At 44.6% G+C, this 18,476-nt stretch overlaps 1 protein-coding gene across 5 annotated transcripts in view; it reads right to left on the bottom strand.

Annotated features, from left to right (window-relative positions):
- TTLL11 (tubulin tyrosine ligase like 11) overlaps nt 1-18,476 on the bottom strand; it is a 273,135-nt gene that overhangs the window by 156,582 nt on the left and 98,077 nt on the right. For 3 of the 5 annotated variants that reach the window (XR_012424416.1, XM_005580892.5, XM_065530122.2), the window contains 2 exons: nt 13,846-14,421; nt 547-642 (listed from right to left, as the gene is read on the bottom strand). Coding sequence is in view for 2 of the 5 variants with exons in the window: in XM_005580892.5 (XP_005580949.3) it covers nt 547-642; nt 13,846-14,421 (672 nt within the window). In the remaining 3 variants the exon portion in view is untranslated. Of the gene's footprint in view, nt 1-546; nt 731-13,845; nt 14,422-18,476 lie in introns of those variants that run through there. The other 2 variants (XR_012424417.1, XM_045373777.3) reach the window with 2 other exon arrangements.

Below are 18,476 nucleotides of genomic sequence, written 5' to 3'. Positions count from 1 at the left end.
ATTATCAGAATTATACATGCTCACTGCAGAAAATTAAGAAATATAGAAAGGGGTTAAGAAAACTAAAATAATCCAAATAATCCCCCCTAAACCCAATATTGATATCTGCTGTATTTCCTTCCAGTTTTTTAAATGAATTTTTTGGGGGAGAGGGAGAAAAATATAACCACTGCTAAATGTACTATTTATCTTAGTGATTCAAGTATGTCAACATGACTAAATCATATTCATAGAATTTCAATTAGTTCATCTCCTGAGGCTAACTAATTAGTTCATGTCAAAATTGATGGGAAGGCTCAGCTGCTTCTAAGTTTCCAAACCTTAAAAATTGGAAAAACGGCATGCTGGGAAGTGACCATAGGTCAGAGAGGTCTTGTATTAACAGTCTATGTTCAGAACCCAACAAAACTGAAATTATTTGACTTGAATAGAATTTGGCTATGAAAATCTGAGAATGTTCCATCTTGTTTTGTTAAGTGAGTAACATGAGGGTAGGAATATTCAGCTGTATGGCAACATAGTCAATGAGATGCTCAAAATACTTACTTCATGCTCATGTTCGATTCTCATACTGGGATTTGCATTTACTTCAAGTAGTATAGGCTTCAGATTTTTCATTAGAAGAATGTCAAAGCCTAAAATCTGGGCAGGATAAACACAATTCAGAATTACTGTCTCTATTGAGTACAGTATTAGGGTCATTAAGTTGAAAATAAGTTCAAACTCAGTCCCCAACCTTGGCCTTGACCCTGGCTTCTCTTGTCCACAGCCCCTCTTCCTCTGGGGGTACTTGTCAGACCAAATGGGCAGCAGAAAATTTTATAGGAACCTTGATAATGGGATGAGTTCCCACAGTGCATTTCAGCACTGTCTTTGTCATCTGAAGGGCTGTTAAGTTGATGACCTCTTTCTTCTTTAACAGGTTTTTTATGTTGAGGATGAGTAGTAGTCCATCGATTTCTCCCTCTGCCTTTTCTTCTGCTTCTCTCTGGCTTCTTAGCTAGCTCTCTGAGAATCTAAGGCTGCTTTTGGAAACCTGAGATATAAATCAGTGTCATATAAAGACCTCGTTCAAAACCACCACATCGGCCGGGCTTGGTGGCTCATGCCTGTAATCCCAGCACTTTGGGAGGCCGAGGCAGGCAGATCACCTGAGGTCAGGAGTTTGAGACCAGCCTCGCCAACATGGCAAAACAACGTTTCTACTAAAAATACAAAAATTAGCTGGGTGTCGTGGTGTGAACCTGTAGTCCCAGCTACATGGAAGGCTGAAGCAGGAGAACTGCTTGAACCCAAGAGGTGGAGGTTGCAGTGAGCCAAGATGGTGCCACTGCACTCCAACCTGGGTGACAGAGCAAGACTCTCTCAAAAAACAAACCAAAAAAAAAAACCCCACCACATCCCCACAGAGTCAGAAGTGCTCAGAGCAGAACCCAGGTTAATGTATTTTGAAAAAAAGCAAATTCCCCAGGTGATTCAGATACACTCTCTTAGTTAAGAAGACAGGAATATTGATTAGGCACCTACCAGGCACCCATTACTATACAAAGCACTGATTATTCATAGTCTCATTGAATCCTCATGACAGTGTATTTGAAGAAAGGATTGTGTGCTCCGCTTTACAGAAGCAGAAACTGAATCTCAGGAAGGCCAGTGGATTTCCCAGAGACCGCCTAGCTAGTTAATCAATGACAGAGCTGGCTTTCACACCCAAGCAGGACTGACTACACAATTTATGTGGCCTAGTGCAACATGAAAATGCAGGGCCCTCTGTTCAAAAAGGATGAACAGTTTCACAATAGGGATGTGACAACACAGCACGTTAAATCAAGCTCAGAGCCCTTCTAAGCACAGGGCCCTGCACCGTTGGAGTTCTCCAACACTGTTTGCTTCACGCCTGCTCTTACATCCAGCACTCTGCCTTGGGTGAAGCTTTGTCTTCCAGTCACTCAGGTTTCTTTCCATTCCTTACAGGCCCTACAATCGGGGCCAGCCACTCATGAGCATTTTGTTCTCTGCCTAAAAAAACTCTTCATCTGGATAACTTTTGCTCATCCTTGAGATCGCTGCCCCTAATGAGATTCTGATTTAGACGACAAGGACTTTCGATTCTCCAGAGGACTCTCGTTATCGCTACAAAAGTGATAATGCAGAAAATTTCTAACATAATTAATAGAACCCCAAGTCTCAAAAAGTAATGTGGAGAATAAAGAGAAAAAAGAAAAAGATAGGGTTGTAGACTCCCCTTCTCTGTGGATTTAAGGAGGAAAGATGAGGGACATCCATTTACTTGTCTATATAGAATATGCATTAGTTAAATGATAATTATTAAACTGTAGCTCCATCCTTATTAATGAAATTAGAGCCTGAATGACCATTTTTGGGAGGTGATTCAAGATGAAGTTATTTTTCAGTGAAGGGCAATAAGGATGAAAAGTTGGGAAAAGTCATCCTCACTCTATTTTTCTTTCCTTGGTCATGAAAAGAAAGAAATGGAAATTCAGTAGAAAATGTTACATGTATTATAGATCTGCTTAATAATACATGACAAGTGGATGTGAGTGATGAGCCCTTTTAGAGACTCTGGTGACATCATCAGTCTAACTTCAGACCTGGTCTGAGACATGTGATGTTGATGAGGCTACAGAGAGCAGCAGGCTGTGGTGACGACGTTTATCATCCTTAGTCATCAACTCTTATTTTTTGGTATATTTTGTACTTTCTCAGCCTGGTGGACTCTTCCCAGTTCAATGCCCAGTGGTTTCATGAATGTAAAGCTGGGAATGCTGGGAGCTGGAGCAGGGGTGGTAAAGCCTCATCAGGCCTATTGATCTCTACCCACCAGTGGCATGATATTTTCCAGAACCTAAACTTGAGTGCATGTTTTTGAATATGCTGGATCTTGTACAGGAATGCTTTGGAGTCAGAAAGACCTGGGCTTCAATCCCAGCTCAGTCCCTTACACTAGCTAGATGACTCTAGGTAAGGTGCCTAGCCACTCTGAGCCTCCATGATCTCATTTGAAAAATGAGGATAACAATAGCTATCTGTCAGGGTTGTTGATAATTGGCAGTGAAAAGCAATACCTAGGCCTATGCTCATCATATAGAAGGTACTCAATATATGCTATCTCTTTCCAGTTTCCTGCCAATTCCACCAAAAAGAAATGGCATTAGTGTGCTTTGTAGTCAAGAGGGGCTCATTTCATATTTTAATTCTGCTTTTAACTTGTGTGACTACAGGCAAGTTACTTAGCAGCTCTAAGCCCAAGTTTCCTCATCCATAAAATGGAACTATGAATAGTACTTATTTACCTTAGTTCATCCATTCAGAAAGTCTTTATTTTTAATTTATTTTATTTATTTATTTATTTATTTATTTATTTATTTAGAGACGGAGTTTCTCTCTTGTTGCCCAGGCTGGAGTGCAACAGCACCATCTCAGCTCACTGCAACTTCTGCCTCCCAGGTTCAAGTGATTTTCCTGCCTCAGCCTCCCGAGTAACTGGGATTACAGGCACATGCCACCACGCCAAGCTAATTTTTATATTTTTAGTAGAGACGGGGTTTCACCATGTTGGCAAGGCTAGTCTCAAACTCCTGGCCTCAGGTGATCCAACTGCCTTGTCCTCCCAAAGTTCTGGGATTACACACGTGAGCCACCGCGTCTGGCCCAGAAGATATTTATTTAATGCTTTCTATGTCGCAAGAACTATTCTAGCTGCTGGAAATACAACAGTGATCTAAACAAAGTCTTAGACTCCAGTAGGGGAGAAAAGATTAAATAAAGATAATGCAATATAACATTTTTTGCATAGCGCTTGATACATAGAAAGTGCTTAATGAGAGTCAGCTTTATGACATTTTTTCATAAGTTCAAGGAAATATGCATGATTTTCTTTTCAAAAGTCCAATAAAATATGTAGCATCAATGGATCTTAATAAACAGAATCACATAACTGGGAGAGATGTAGAGTTATCCTGTCATAAAATCACAGAATGTCCCAGTTGGCAGAAAATCAGGTATTTACTTGGTCCAGTGGTTTTCAAACTGGGGTTCTTTTCTGGGGTCGCAAGGGGGAGGCCAACCGATCAGATCAAATTTTACCTTTTACCTATGTGATATACTGGGGTTCCCAGAAAAAAAAAACTGTACTTTCTTTTTTTTTTTTTAAATCCACTTTGTGCAGACAAGGAACGTGCAGCTTAGAAATGGGAAAGCCTCTTTCCAAGTCCCTCTAACAGAGCAGGAATTGTCAAACGGAGAGAGAGCTTTTCAACCATGTGATATTCTGCCTCCCCTATGTGTTGAGAACTTCCTACTTGAGGGGCTCCCTGGGGGGTTTAAAGGTATCTGTCCTTCATTCATGACCTCTAGAAGCTTCAAATCAAGTTGGGGAGATTCCTGAGCCATTAATTATAAATTTATGTGAAGGCTCCAAACTACAGCCCAACAACAGGGGTTCATTCCTGAGCCCCACACCTATGCTTCCATCTGCATCCAGAGTATCCCCAACTGGGAGGTCCTAGAGTCCACAAATTCAGTGTATCCAAATGCACTCTGTGGTCAACTCTTTCTAAGATGGTCCCAATGATCCCTACCTCCTGGTATTCATTCCTTTTGTGTAATCCCCCCTCACACACACTGGGGTGTGACCTCACCCAGTGAATTGTTTCTAACAGAATAGGGCAGAAATGATGAAATGTCTCCTCTAATATTGGGTTATAAAAAGACTGTGGCTTCTATCTTGGGGTGCTTTCTCTCACTCTCTTGCTCACTCACTCGGAGAGAGGCCAGTTGCCATATTGTCGTGAGCTGTCCCATGGAGACGCCCAGGTGACAAGGTACTGATTTCTCCAGCCAACAGTCAGGGGGTACCTGAGACCTGCCAACAGGCATGGGAGTGGGCTTGGAGGAGGAGCTTTCCCCAGTTAAGTTCTGAGGTGACTGCAGTCCTGGCCAACATGTGGGTTGCAGCCTTGCGAGAGACTTTGAGCCAAAAGCAATCAGCTAAGCATAAATTCCTGACCCACGTATACTGCAAGACAGTGGATATATTTGTTGTTTTAAGCTCCTAAGGTTTGGGGTAATTTGCTACACAGCAATAGGTAACGAATACACCGTATTTTTCTAAAATCTCCTTTGCTTTCTGTATTCCTTATCCACCCAATCACACAAGTGAAAACTTTCCTCTTCATCCCTTACAACTAGCTGGTCACTAACACCTGCATACTCTACCTTCTAAAAAACTTTCTAGACCTGGCCCATTCCCTCTGCTTCTACTCTCTGCAAGTCTGTGCCATCTCTCGCCTTTCCTCTGCTCTCAAACTCGCCCCTCTAATTCATCTGACACAAGGGGCTGCCAGAGCCATTTTTCTGAAGTGCAAATAGACTATTAACACTCCTCTGCGTAAAATCCCTGTCTACAAAATGAAGCACAAGTCCCACAGCATGTCCTACAAATTGCTCTATGGCCTGACATCTGTCAACACTCCAGCTTTATCTCCTCCCACTTGCTACTACTACACATCTTGGGCTCTCATTGTGCTGAAACATTAGTAGTTCAAGGATGCTTTACTGCTCTCTGCCCTCATACTTTTCTGCCTGAAGGCATTACTTACTTTGTCAATTATTTATTGGGCACTACTAGATACCAGGCACTGTTCTTGGCACTGAGCATAAAGCAGTGATAAGACAAAACTCCTACCCCCTTGTAGCTTATGTTTTAGAGGGAAGAGATACCACAAGCAAGTCAATAATGAGAGCGAGGTAAGAGCACAGAGTGTGATACAGTGGGTGGAGGGGAGCATTTGGTGATCCACCTAGGAGAGCCAGGGGGGCCTTTTTAAAGAGGAGACACTTGTCATTCCATTGTCTCTGGCCCGAACAGTTTCTGATGAGAACATTGTGGTTATTCTTTGTTCTTCTGAACATAGTGTATCTTTTCTTTCTGACTGCTTTTAAGATTTTCTGATCATCACTGATTTTCCAATAGTGTGATTATAATGGGGGGGGGAGTGTGTGTGTGTATTTTACTTGGAATGTTTTGAGCTTCTTAGATGGTGGGTTGATAGTTTTTTTTCAAATTTGGAAAATTTTGGCCATTATTTCTTCAAAAGTTTTTTTATATTCCCTCTCTCTTCTGCCCTGGGACTTCAATTACACACGTTAGACCACCTGATGTTGGATCATAGTCCACTGAGAGTCTGTTCTTTTTTTCCTTGTCATTTTTCTCTATTTTTGGACACATTCTATTGCTATGTCTTCAAGTTCACTGATGATTTCTACTTCAGCGTCTAATTTGCTGTTAATCACATCCAGTGATATTTTCACCTCAGAGATTATATTTTCTGTTATAGAAGTTTCATTTGGCTCTTTTCACTAGCTTCCATTTCTCTCTTCACTAAGCTCATATGTTCCTTAAAATTTCTGTATATAGTTATAACAGCTGTTTTAGTATCCTTTTCCTGCTAGTTTCATCATTTCTGATATTTTTGGATCTGTTTCTCTTAAATGATTCCCCCATTGGTAAAGGTTACCTTTTCCTGTTTTGTGGAATGTTTAGAGATTTTTTATAATTGAATGCCGGACATTGTGATATTTCAATGCTGAGAGTCTGGACTTTGTCTTCCTTTTAAAGTGCTGGGCTTTGTTTTGGCAGTCAGTTATTTGCAAATCAGACTGATGCCTTCAAAGCCTTTTGCTTATGGTGAATAGGATGGATCTAGAGTAATCTTCATCCCAGGGAAGATTCAACCCTCCCCATTAAGGCAGAACTTCTTTGGAGACTCCATTGCATGCTCCCAGCCATCACCAAAGACTCTTCACTCCAACTTTTCAGTGCTCGAATGCCTCTCTGCCCTGTGTGAGCCCTGGAAATGGTTCAGCTTATCAGTCCCCCAATTATTCTTTGTCCAGTTTTGTGGATTAACCCTCCATGCATGCACAGCCTAGGACTCAGCAGAGACCCACTGAGATCCCATGCAGCTTTCTGGAGCTCTTTTCCTGCTTAGCTCCTTCCTTTCTATAATTCTGCCCCACAACTTCCAGCCACCTTAGCCTTCCCAAACTTCAATCTTCATCTCCTCAACTCAGTGAGGTCACTGGACGCTGTTTAGGTTCACCTCCTCTGTGTCCATATTCCAAAAATTGCCCCCAGACGAAAAGCTCAGGCAACCATAAGACTCACCTTGGTTTTTTTCCCCCTTTTCTCAGAGATCACAGTGCTGAGTTATCTGTGGTCCAAAGTCTGAAAATGCTTCTTTCATGTACGTATTCATATATATTTCTGATAGTCTAGTTGTTTGCAGAAGGTTACATTTAGTCTTTGTTACTCCCTCATCACCAGAAGCAAAAGTCTCAGGGAGGTGACATATGGACAGGGGCTGAATAAAGTGAGAGAATAAGTCATTTTTGGGCTGGGCATGATGGCTCACACCTGTAATCCCAGCACTTTGGGAGGCCGAGGTGGGTGGATTGCCTGAGGTCAGGAGTTCGAGACCAGCCTCACCAACATGGTGAAACCCTGTCTCTACTAATATTTTTAAAAATTAGGTGGGCATGGTGGCAGGTAGCTGTAATCCCAGCTACTTGGGAGGCTGAGGGAGGAGAATCGCTTGAACCCAGGAAGCGGAGGTTGCAGTGAGCTGAGATGGTGCCATTGCACTCCAGCCTGTGTCAACAAGAGTGAAACTCCATCTCGAAAAAATAAAAAGAATAAGTCATGTTTGAATAGCTGGGGAAGAGCATTCCAGGCAGAGGGAACAGCAAGAACAAAGGCCACTTCTGAAGAACAGCAATGAGAGAGCGAGAGGGAGAGGGGCAGAAGATGAGGTCAGATAGACATGGGGCAGATGGTACTGCATCTTGTAGACCATGAGAAGGAGCCAGGATTGTAAGTGCAATGAAAAAGCCATTGGAGGGTTTCAGTGAGGAAAGTAACTGAATCCAGCTTGCGTTTCAAAGCATCACCTTGGCTACAGTAAGAAAAATAGGCTATAGGCAGCAAAGGTGGCTATGGCAGCCATTCAAGTGTGAGGTGATGGCTGCCTAGACTGGGATGGCAACAGTGGAGTTGGTTAGAAGTGGTTGCATTTGGGAATATTTTAAAGGATATTTGTAAGAGTTGCTTATGGATTGGATGTATGAAGGAGGGAAACAGAGAAAAGAAGGATGTCTCAGGCTTTTGGACTGAGTGACTGACTGAATGGCACTCGTTTACTGAAACAGTAAAGACAATAGAGAGTAGGTTTGGGTGGGAAGTCAAGAGCTTGACTTTGGACATGTTCAGTGTTTGATGGCTATTAACTATCCAAGTAGAAAATTAAAGTGGGCACTGGGATATACCAGTCTGGAGCTCAAGGAAAGGTCAGGACTGGAAATACAGCTGTGGGCACCAATAGCACAGAACTGGTGCTTAAAGCCATGGAAGCTACGTGGGATCATTTAGGAGTGATTGCCAATAGGCGGACACCTTTCCAAGGATGGAGCCCTGAGACTCTCCAACACTGACAGGTCCAGAAGAAGAGGCTGAGAAGCAGCAGCCAGGGACATAGGAGAAAAACTGGGAGTGTATGCTTTTATCATATTCCGCTTGGCAAACCCTTATTCATGCTTTATGCTCCAGTTTAAGCATCTCCTCCTCGGGGAAGCCTTCCCTGACAGGGTTAGGCAAAGTTAACGACTCCCTTTTCTGGGCTCTCCCAGCATCCCACATGGACCCTCTCATAGCATTTTTTTACAAGGGACTGGAGTTCTCATGAGTCAGCTCTCCCCACTACACTGTGCACCCCCTTGGAGCAGGGACCTTGTCTTATCCATAACCACACGCCCATACCAGCTCAGGGCTTTTCTCAGTGGGTGCTCAGGGAATGTGTTAAAGTCCAAAGGAAGAAGAAGCTGAAATATCAGAAGTGGTTTTTGGAGGAAGGCTTTATCTAGGAGGTGGGGCTTGAATAGCACCTTAGAAGGCATTGAAGTTCAAGAAACAGCAAGAATGGGAGAGAGCGTGCCAGGTCAGCCAAGACAGAAGAGAACCAAAAGGCAGCAATAGGAAAGCACAAATTATGTCCAAGACAGCAATTGGATCTGTTTTTCAAGACTGCAGGGCTCAGGGAGGGTACAGGGAAGCTAGATTGGGGCTGGGGTCGGGGGTGACAAATGCCAGGCTAAGGAAATGGTTTTCAAACTATGCTCCTTGGAATGCTCGTGTTCCCGTTAAGTTTAAAATGTGAATATTTCATGGTTTCTTATAATTTTAAGGGACTTCGTCATAGACAAATTTGAGAGCTGTTGTGGTTACAGATAACAAACAATGGAATAATCGTAAAACTGTCATTTATTAAGTGCTTCCTATGTGCTAGGTGCTGTGCTAAATATTCTTCCTAGTTTGCTCTTATTTGCACTTATAATAATTCTGAGAGAGAGGTACAAATATGGTCTGTAACTGCAGATAAGGAAGCTGAGGCTAAGAATTGTTAACTTGCCAAGAAGACCAGCTACAGGTGCCAGGGTTAGCTCAAAACCAGGCTGTCTAAAAACCAAATCCAAGCCCTTGACCACTTGCTGCATTGTTCCTTGGCCTTCTTCCCTTGGGGTAACTGGGCTGAAGGGTAAGGAGGAGGTCAAAAAGAACAAAGAATAAAGAGGAAAAACATCTTAGGATTTAGGAACAGCATCTCCTTCAGGCATCTAAGGGAAAGGATCATGGGCCAAGGAGAGAATTAGATACAGGGAGCTAGAAGAAGATACAGACCAAGCAATGGAACTGAACGTTCTTGAAAGCTGAGCTGGAAGCCTTTCCTCCGCGTGTGTTATTTCTGCCATATGATTCATCTACACTGAGACAGACCTTGCTGTACAAGCCAGAGTCACACTGGTGCCCTCAAGAAGAATGACATGAGGATATGTTGCTGGGAGTTACCTAGGCAATGACAGGGGACAGGCTGGGAATGACAGGGAAGCCACGTTCCTTAGCAGCAGATTACAGGAAACCTGCCCACAGCCTGAGCAGTGCCCGCAACTGCTCTGGGCCATCACAATTTCCCAAGTCGTTATTGTGGCTATGACTGGAAAGGGGTCACCGTCATAAGTTTAAGATAAATGTGATTTCTTTGGCTAGAGTTTACGTTCTGGAATGCTGCAATCTGGGTCAAGCCCAGGCAACAAGCGAGAGGGGCTGTATGGCAAAGAAGTCATGTGTTCTATCTGCACAGAACATTACAGCTTGAAAATCTTTATCATATCTTTATCATACTGGAATTTGACAACAACCCGGTGAAGCAGGCAAGGAAGATGAGGCGCATAGAAGTTAAGTGACTTATACACAAGAACACACAGCAAGTCAATGGCAGAACCTAACCAGGTCCCTAAATCTCTAGGTTCCAAGTCAGCTCAGGTATGTGAGACCCAAACTGAAAAGTGCTCTTACAAGTGATAAGAATAAAGTAAGAGAGGGCTCCAAGGAGAAAAGGATACCATTTTCTCCCTTAATGACTCGGAATCTGAAATGTATGGTAAGACAAATTCCAAATATCTAATACCTTATACCCTGTCGAAGTGTTGTCACCCACATTACTTCACAATAAGAGGCAGGCAGGGAAGTGAGCGTAGGTGATTTACAGAGAAAGAAGCAGAGGCTCGGAGTGGTGAAGAAACACGCCCGAGCCCGCACAGCTGGAAAGAGGAAGAGCGCTTCCTTGAGCCTGGCCTCCCCCTGTGCTCCTCCTCTCGCCCAGGCCTGGAAGCATTTAGTGTGGTCAAGCAGTAGGAAACAGTCCCAAGGCTGTGGTTCCATTTGCAGACGTGATCTGTCCAAACCAGCGGCTCCCTCCCTGTCTGCCCCCTCCACCAGCTCCCCACAGCTTGGGCCCTACTGATGGCTAACCCATGTGCCTGTCCACAGCAAGACAAGCAGCAAAACAACCAGCCTTGCCCTCCACCCTGCCACTCGGTCCAAACCAGGGCTCTGCGGCTTGGCTCTGCATGCCGGGCCCACATGATACTCCTGGAATAGCTGTCATTGTCAAACAGATCCGACCACATGGTCCCCCGGGATGACCCCTGGACATGTCCACGTTGCAACTTATCTCCTTGACCCTAACTTTTTGATGGCTTAGGTTGGGACTTGTTTTCTCTGGTCCTACCTCTAAGTTCTGCCCTTTTCTCCTTTCTAATGTTTTAAGCCTCCTACCTGATGGCCGAGCTGTCCAACCTCCCTGGGAACCAAAGGCCAGGGGTCCAGTTTCTTGGGACAGATTTCTGGATGGGCAATTACCCCTTCCTGGTACTGATCATGGCCTGAATTCCCCTCCAAAAATTCCCCTCCAGCCTGCCTGGAAATCCTGCTGACTGGTGCCCAGCCCCTGGGGTGTCCTCTCTGGGTTTGGGGCTGCACTTTGGGACCAGCCTCGTCTTCTGTTGTTGAATGAATGTCCCATCCACTAGAGACACTGCCCCACTCCCTCCCTTCTCACTTCTTGTCCCAAGAGACCTGTCACCTGCCTGCTGTAGACTGGAAATAACCCAAATGTTCCTCGACAGAAGAACTGATAATAAACTGTGCATATTCACAATGGAATCTACAACAGTGCAAATGACACAGTATCCACGACCCCCACCAGCATGGGTGGACCTTTGAAACCTTATGTGTAGTGGAAAAGAATGTTGCAGAAGACTCCATACTTTATAATAGCATTTTTATAAAACTCAAAAACAAGCAAAACAAAACAATATATTATTTAGAGATACATTCACACCTAATAAAAGTATTTTCAAAAGCAAGGAAATAATAAACATAAAATTCAGGGTAATGTCTATCCCAGAGCTGGGCAGGGACATGGTATGGGGGTGAAACACACTGGTTGGAGATCTTGGGTTGAGAGGAGGGTTTGAGATAATCATTTTGTTGTTTGGCTTCATGGCTTACAAGTATGTTTCATGTATTCTTTTTTCATATATATCGAGTGCTACAAAATGACTTGTAAGGATTAGATGGAGAGGGTGCCAGAGGTTCCTCCTCTTCTCTTCTCCTCCCCTCACTGATTGATCTGGGGGCAGGAAAGTGTGTACCTATGGAGTGTATGGACACCATGTCTGCCCACCCCGCACTGTCACAGCTAAATGGCCTGTAAGAATGTTCCAGCCTCATTCCTCATTTCCTTCCCTCCCACACTCTGGCTGAGTCCACCAGACTCTGGCCCTGGCTCCATCGCTCTGCTGAAGACAATTCTCCAGTCAACTCCTTATGAGTGGAGTGGACAGTTTCAGGGCTGGTCTTGCCCGGCATCTCAGCAGCATTTGACACGCTATCCCTGCCTGCTTCCCTGAGCACCTCCTCCTTGCCACTCGGGCTCCTTCTCTCCTCATATTTATTCTATCTCAAGACACTGCTTCTTGGCCTCCTTTCCTGGCTCCCTCCCCCTCCCCTGCCTGTCCCTTAGTGAAATGATGATGCCCACAGGTGTCTTCTCAGTCCTCTTGTCACCCTCTTTGGTCACCATTTGCTGACGAGTTCCCATCTCCGTCCCCGACCCAGACCTCTGTCTCCTGAACTCCAAGCTCCAAATATCCAATTGTCCCCTCAATCTCTCCACTTGGATGTCACATAGGCACTTTAAGTCCAACTCCCAACCTTCCCGCAACAGCCTGGTCCTCTTCCAGGGGCCTCTATCCATCCATGCAAGTACACAAGCCACCTGCACATCAGCCTCGTTTCCTCCCTGCCCTCACTGCCACCATCTCTCCTCTCTCTCCAGCCTCATCCAGTCACCAAACTGAGCCCCTCTAGTTCCTTCCCTGTCACCCAGATCTGTCTATTCCCCCTATCTACACCACAACCTTCCCAGTCCAAACCAGTGTCCTCTCCTGCTTGTGTGAAAGCAACTGTCTCCTAGGGACTTCCCAATTTCTGGCCTTGTCTCAGTGTGCTCTTTACCCTGTAGACACACTTTGTAACATGCAAATCTGAGTGCATCTTTCCCCTGCTTAAAATTCTCCAGGGACTGCACCCTCCACCCCCGGCAATACCAAGGCTCTCGACACAGCCCCTACCTTCCTCTCCCACCTCACCTTTCCTCATCTCCCCCTACATCTCTGCCTTAAACCCCACCCAGCAACCATACTCAACCTCTTCCAGTGCCTCCTGCTTCCCATTCACCTCTCTGGCTTCAGCACGTTTCTACCTGGAACCTTTGCCTCCCCCACCCCTACCCAGTTTCTCCTGCTTCATCTAACTCTCGCTCCAGGTTCCAGTTCGACTGCCATTTCTTCTGGGAAGCCTTCTCTGACCACGCCACTCCCGCCCAGAGAATGTTACGTGGCCTCACGATCTCAGCACCTCAGACGTTTCCTTTTCTACTCTAGCACTTATAACCCTTCATAATCATTGCTTTTTAAATTATACGTCTCTCACAACAGACTCTATGCATCAGCAAGCAGGGCCCTGACTTACTGTCTCAACAGAACCCAAGACAATGCCAGACCCCTTCTAAGCGTATGTCAAAAGCTGTTGAATGAGCAAGTGAATGAATGAATGAGTAAATGAATGAATGTAAAACTCTGCTTTACATACGTTATCTCATTTAATTCTTACAAGAACCTTTTAAGGTAGGTATTCTTCATTTCATTTTACAAGTAACAGAAGGGAAGTAGCTTGCCCCAAATTACATGGCGAGCAAACAGAAATCTGGAAGTTGGGCCCAGGTTTAACACCCAAGCCCAGAGCACCACCAACCCTGTCCCATCCTCTGGCCATCCCACCCTGATCACTCATCCCACACGAAGCCAGAGAGCCCTCTTGAGGCCGGTTAAGGCTGGAAACGCAGGCTGGGAACTGGCAATGGTTACCTGGAAGCACGTGGGGCCCGGCCGCCCCGTGGGGATGTCTGACTGGTAGAAGACTTTGAGCTCTGGAGTCAGCGCGATGACCGTCTTAATCACCAGGGAGATGATGTCAGACCAGACCTTCTTGATGTCAACGCCTTTGGAAGACAGTCTACAAAGGATGCTGGAAAAAGTCCTTTTGCTGCCGGTGCTAGCACTGTCCGAATGGACGAAGTTGCCGCTGTGGATGTTCAGTGAATAGTTGGTTAAGTGCATAAAGATGTGGTGCAGGTTTTTGGAGGTGGGCTCCTGATATGGCTCGGTACAAAACCTAGAGAGTCCGTCTTTGGCTATATAAATCTCTAAGGGGTCTAAGGACTTGAGTAAGACATACAGACGAATATCAAACTTGAGCTTGTCGATAAGGAGAGGTTTGCAGATGTACTCCTGGACCACCGCCGGCCTGCTCTGGAGGGTCCCTGCCAGGCGGATGTCACTGGGGTCTTTAATGAGGTAGATTCCGTCACCCTGACAACCACCATCAGGTTTCACGATAAAGGTGGGCTTCCAGGAGGGGTCATCGTCTTTCACCATTCGAACCTGGAGAGGGAGAAAAGGATGGCAGACATTATATTCTTTTCCCTCTGGATCCCTAACACAGAGCGGGGCCTTAGCAAATGTGTGGTGAATGAGTGACAAGATGATCCCTGCCGATCTGAGCAGGGGCTGAGCATCTTCCATGGAGACTACACTGCACAAGGTACTGAGATAGTGACATCAAGATTGTCCCCAGTCTTGTGCTCCAGAGCGAGGTGGAGAGTGTAGTGGATTGGCAGTCACAAGACTTGGGTTCAAATCCTGCTTTGCCAGTTATTAGCTACACTTTGAACAGGTCATATGACTAATAATAGGGCTGAGAATGATAATGATGGTGAGCTAATATTATTTATGAGCACCTGTGAAATGCCAGGCACTGTATCAGGCGATTACCTAATTAGCTCATCTAACTCTCACAGAAAATATGGTTGTGCCTTTTTATGTCGGGAACAGAGAGGGCACAGCAGATGCTAAGGCCATGGGTGTTGGAGTCAGATGGCCTGGGCTCAGACACTGGCCCTGCTCCTTACCCTGCAGCCTTGGACAAGTGACTTAAGTTATCTACACCATTTCCATCTGTGAAATAGGAGTAAGGTTGTTTTGAGGATTAAATGCATTCGTAAATGCAAGAGACTAAGCATCTAGAACCTGAGAAATAAAAGACAGTTCAGGCCGGGCGCTGTGGCTCAAGCCTGTAATCCCAGCACTTTGGGAGGCTGAGATGGGCGGATCATGCGGTCAGGAGATCGAGACCATCCTGGCGAACATGGTGAAACCGCGTCTCTACTAAAAATACAAAAAAAAAAAAAAAAATTAGCCGGGCGTGGTGGCGGGCACCTGTAGTCCCAGCTACTCGGGAGGCTGAGGCAGGAGAATGGCATAAACCCGGGAGGCGGAGCTTGCAGTGAGCTGAGATCCGGCCACTGCACTCCAGCCTGGGCGACAGAACGTGACTCTGTCTCAAAAAAAAAAAAAAAAGTTCAAAGCCTGGCTGTCACTCTTTTTAGAAGATGAAGTGACTTGCCAGCTAACATAGGGGCAGAATTGGGATCGGAATCTAGATTGATGACTGAAGCCCTTGGACCTTCCTCTATCCTACCATGTCTTGGTTTCCTCACTTTAAAAATGGGGATATAGACACCTACCTTCACTCGGTCATTGTAAGGATGAAATAAACTAAAACGTACAAAGGGCCAAGCGCAATACCAAACACAGAGCCGAGCTAGTGCACAGGAAATGTTTGTTTTATGTTTACATCCCTTCTAAAGCTCATCTGGTAGACCTGACCAATCCTTCCGTCTGTTGAGATCTTTTTGAAACCAGATCCCGTCGTCCACAGTATTTGCTCTCCTCCCACCTCCAGGTCAGTGGAACACTCACATAATTAACTATCTGGGCACTAGACCAGTCCAGATAGTCGGTCTGGACCTGTGGATCTGCATAATTCATCCTCGCTCCATTACCCCGGATGCTGGTGAGGTGCTTCCTGCAGCTATGGAGAGCGGATGGACTGAAATGGCAGGAGAGGAGGTTTTCACAAGCAGAGAGAAGCTGGAGGAAATGTAAGGGTGGATTTGAAAGAGGAGCCACGCTCTCTGCAGCTTCTGGTGTGAAAGTTCCCCTCTGAAATCTGAGGGCAGTGCCCGGCAGGCTGAGTTGGTGGGTGCCCCAGTGAGGGACTCCTTTCAGCCCTCCGCCTTTGCTGTGTAAGCCCAACCCAGGACATCTGCACTCTGGCTTGCGCTTATCTCTTTGACCAGCCTATATTTCTAAATGAAACTTTTGCCAATTCCTTGGGCACTATCAGTTTTTCCAGGCTTGTAAAAGATCTTTAACAATGGAGAAATACTTAAAGCCTTAACAATGGTCCACATCAATTGTTTCCCCTTGTCAGCAGGATCCGAGAATGGAACTTCACAAGAGATCAATGCAAGCCTCCCAGGGCCTTCCACTGAGGCTTTCTTGCAACTGTGACCTTGACGTTTATGTAGTTATTTAATATTCAACCAAAGCATTCGTACACTTGGCCCTTTACAGTAAATATAAGTATGATGGACAAATGGTAGTTATGGATCAGGAAGTGAAAAATGTCAAGTTTGCACTGATAGGAAATTTTTCCCTCTGGAAAGCTTTTGCTATGCCAAAGACACTAACGGTTCAATATATTATCCAGAGCAATATTTTCTCCTTTGAATTCCATGTGTATGCCTTAAATAAATTAAACTACCTAGTCAATAGTCTCCGTCACTCATTGGATTCCTGAATACTTCTTCTGCTCTTTGCCAGAATAGTGCCATACAAATCAAGATTATTAATACTCATAGAATCATTGAATTTTTTAGAACTAGAAGAATCCTCAGAGATCAACATCATCCAGTACTCTCAAAAGTCAAGGGGGAAACTGAGGCTCAGAGTGGTGACGTGACTTCCCCTGGGTCCCACAACTGGCCAGTAGTATGGTCAGGATGAGAACTGAGGTCTCCTTACCCCACCTCAAGTTTTACCTCTAAGATAAAACTGAAGATCTCTTGTTCCTCTTATTACTGTAGGAAAGATCCTCCTAATGTATCAGACAGTACTGAGGTCTGTGCTCTGGCCTCACCCTAAAAGATTTTGGCCCTGAGTATGGCCAGGAACTATAGGCCATACTATATCTGTAGATCCAGGAACTATATCTGTAGATCCTGAGTTGGACAGACTGCCCCAGTTTCACATCTTCTGTCTGGGTTCTTTGCTTGTTAAAGCCCAGGTGTGATCTATAGGAAACCCTCACAATTGTTCAGAACGTGGTTCCCATAGCCACCAGACCCTTCCACCACTGCTACCGTAAAAAGAGAAACATTTTTCAGAATTCATATTCGCTCTCCTCTGAGGTTTATTTAAGAATGACCCTTTCCCAGCAGCTATTAAAGTTAAAAAGTAACACGTTGGCTCTTAAAAAGAAGTCATGGACCAGAATGGAAATCTCATCGATATACCTGGGCCCCAGCCTCAGCAATTCTGACTTAATCAATCTGAGATGAGACCTGAGGCATGCGTATTTTGGAAAAATCACCGCAGGTGATTCTGACGAGCACTCTGTCTGAGAATCACTGGATTAAGTGAATTAAATAAAAATACCATCTGAAACCAATATATTGAATGAAGTATTCTGCACTGGTGTTGGCTGGAGTGTGAGGAAGACTTGCACTTATGCTACAACTGATGGTATCTCTAGTTTTATCCAAACCCGCTGTTGGACCTGAAATCCATTACCTTGTAACTGTATACACGGATGGCTGAAAGAGATACACAGAGGAGGTAGTGGCCTAATTTCCAGGCACTCCTCGGGCCTATTGAAAAATTTATGTGGTTTTTACTGCCCCCTAGTGGACATTTAGAAAACACTACTGGGAAAGTCACCCCGTTCAAAATTCCAACACTACTGAGCAGTAAGATACTCTACTAAGATATTAAAATGGTCTTAAAGAAACACCACTACAAATGAAACTCACACATGGCACAAAATGGATGTATCCTGAGGATACTATGCTAAGCAAAATCAACTAGACCCAAAAAGAAAAATACTGTAAGAGTGCACTTATATGAGGTACCTAGAGCAGTCATATTCATAGAGGCAGAAATTACAATGGTGTTTTCCAGGGCTGGGGTGGGAGAGAATGGAGAGTTAATGATTAATGGGTATAGAGTTTCAGTTTTGCAACATTAAAAAAATTCTGGAGATGGATGATGGTTGTACAAAAATGTGAACGTACTTAATGCCACGGTACACTTAACGTACATACCATGTACATTTAAAAATGGTTAATCTGGTAAATCTTGGGTATATTTTACCAAAATTTTAAAATTAATTTTCAATTTTTTTAAGCCACAGCTTTTGGTAAGTTAGAAATAGTACTACAGTGAAAAACAAAAAAATCTGGATTTTAGTCCCAATTGTTTCTGACTGTGTGACCTCGAGAAAGTCCCCTAACTTTCTGGGCTTTGTTGTAGTCACCTATAAAATAAATGGGTCAGACTAAGGTCCCTGGCTTCCGCCAGCAAGCAAGTGCTGAACC

Source organism: Macaca fascicularis, chromosome 15, assembly GCF_037993035.2.
Source record: "Macaca fascicularis isolate 582-1 chromosome 15, T2T-MFA8v1.1".
Taxonomy (NCBI): Eukaryota; Metazoa; Chordata; class Mammalia; order Primates; family Cercopithecidae; genus Macaca; species Macaca fascicularis.
This window is presented reverse-complemented; position numbering and strand designations above follow the sequence as displayed.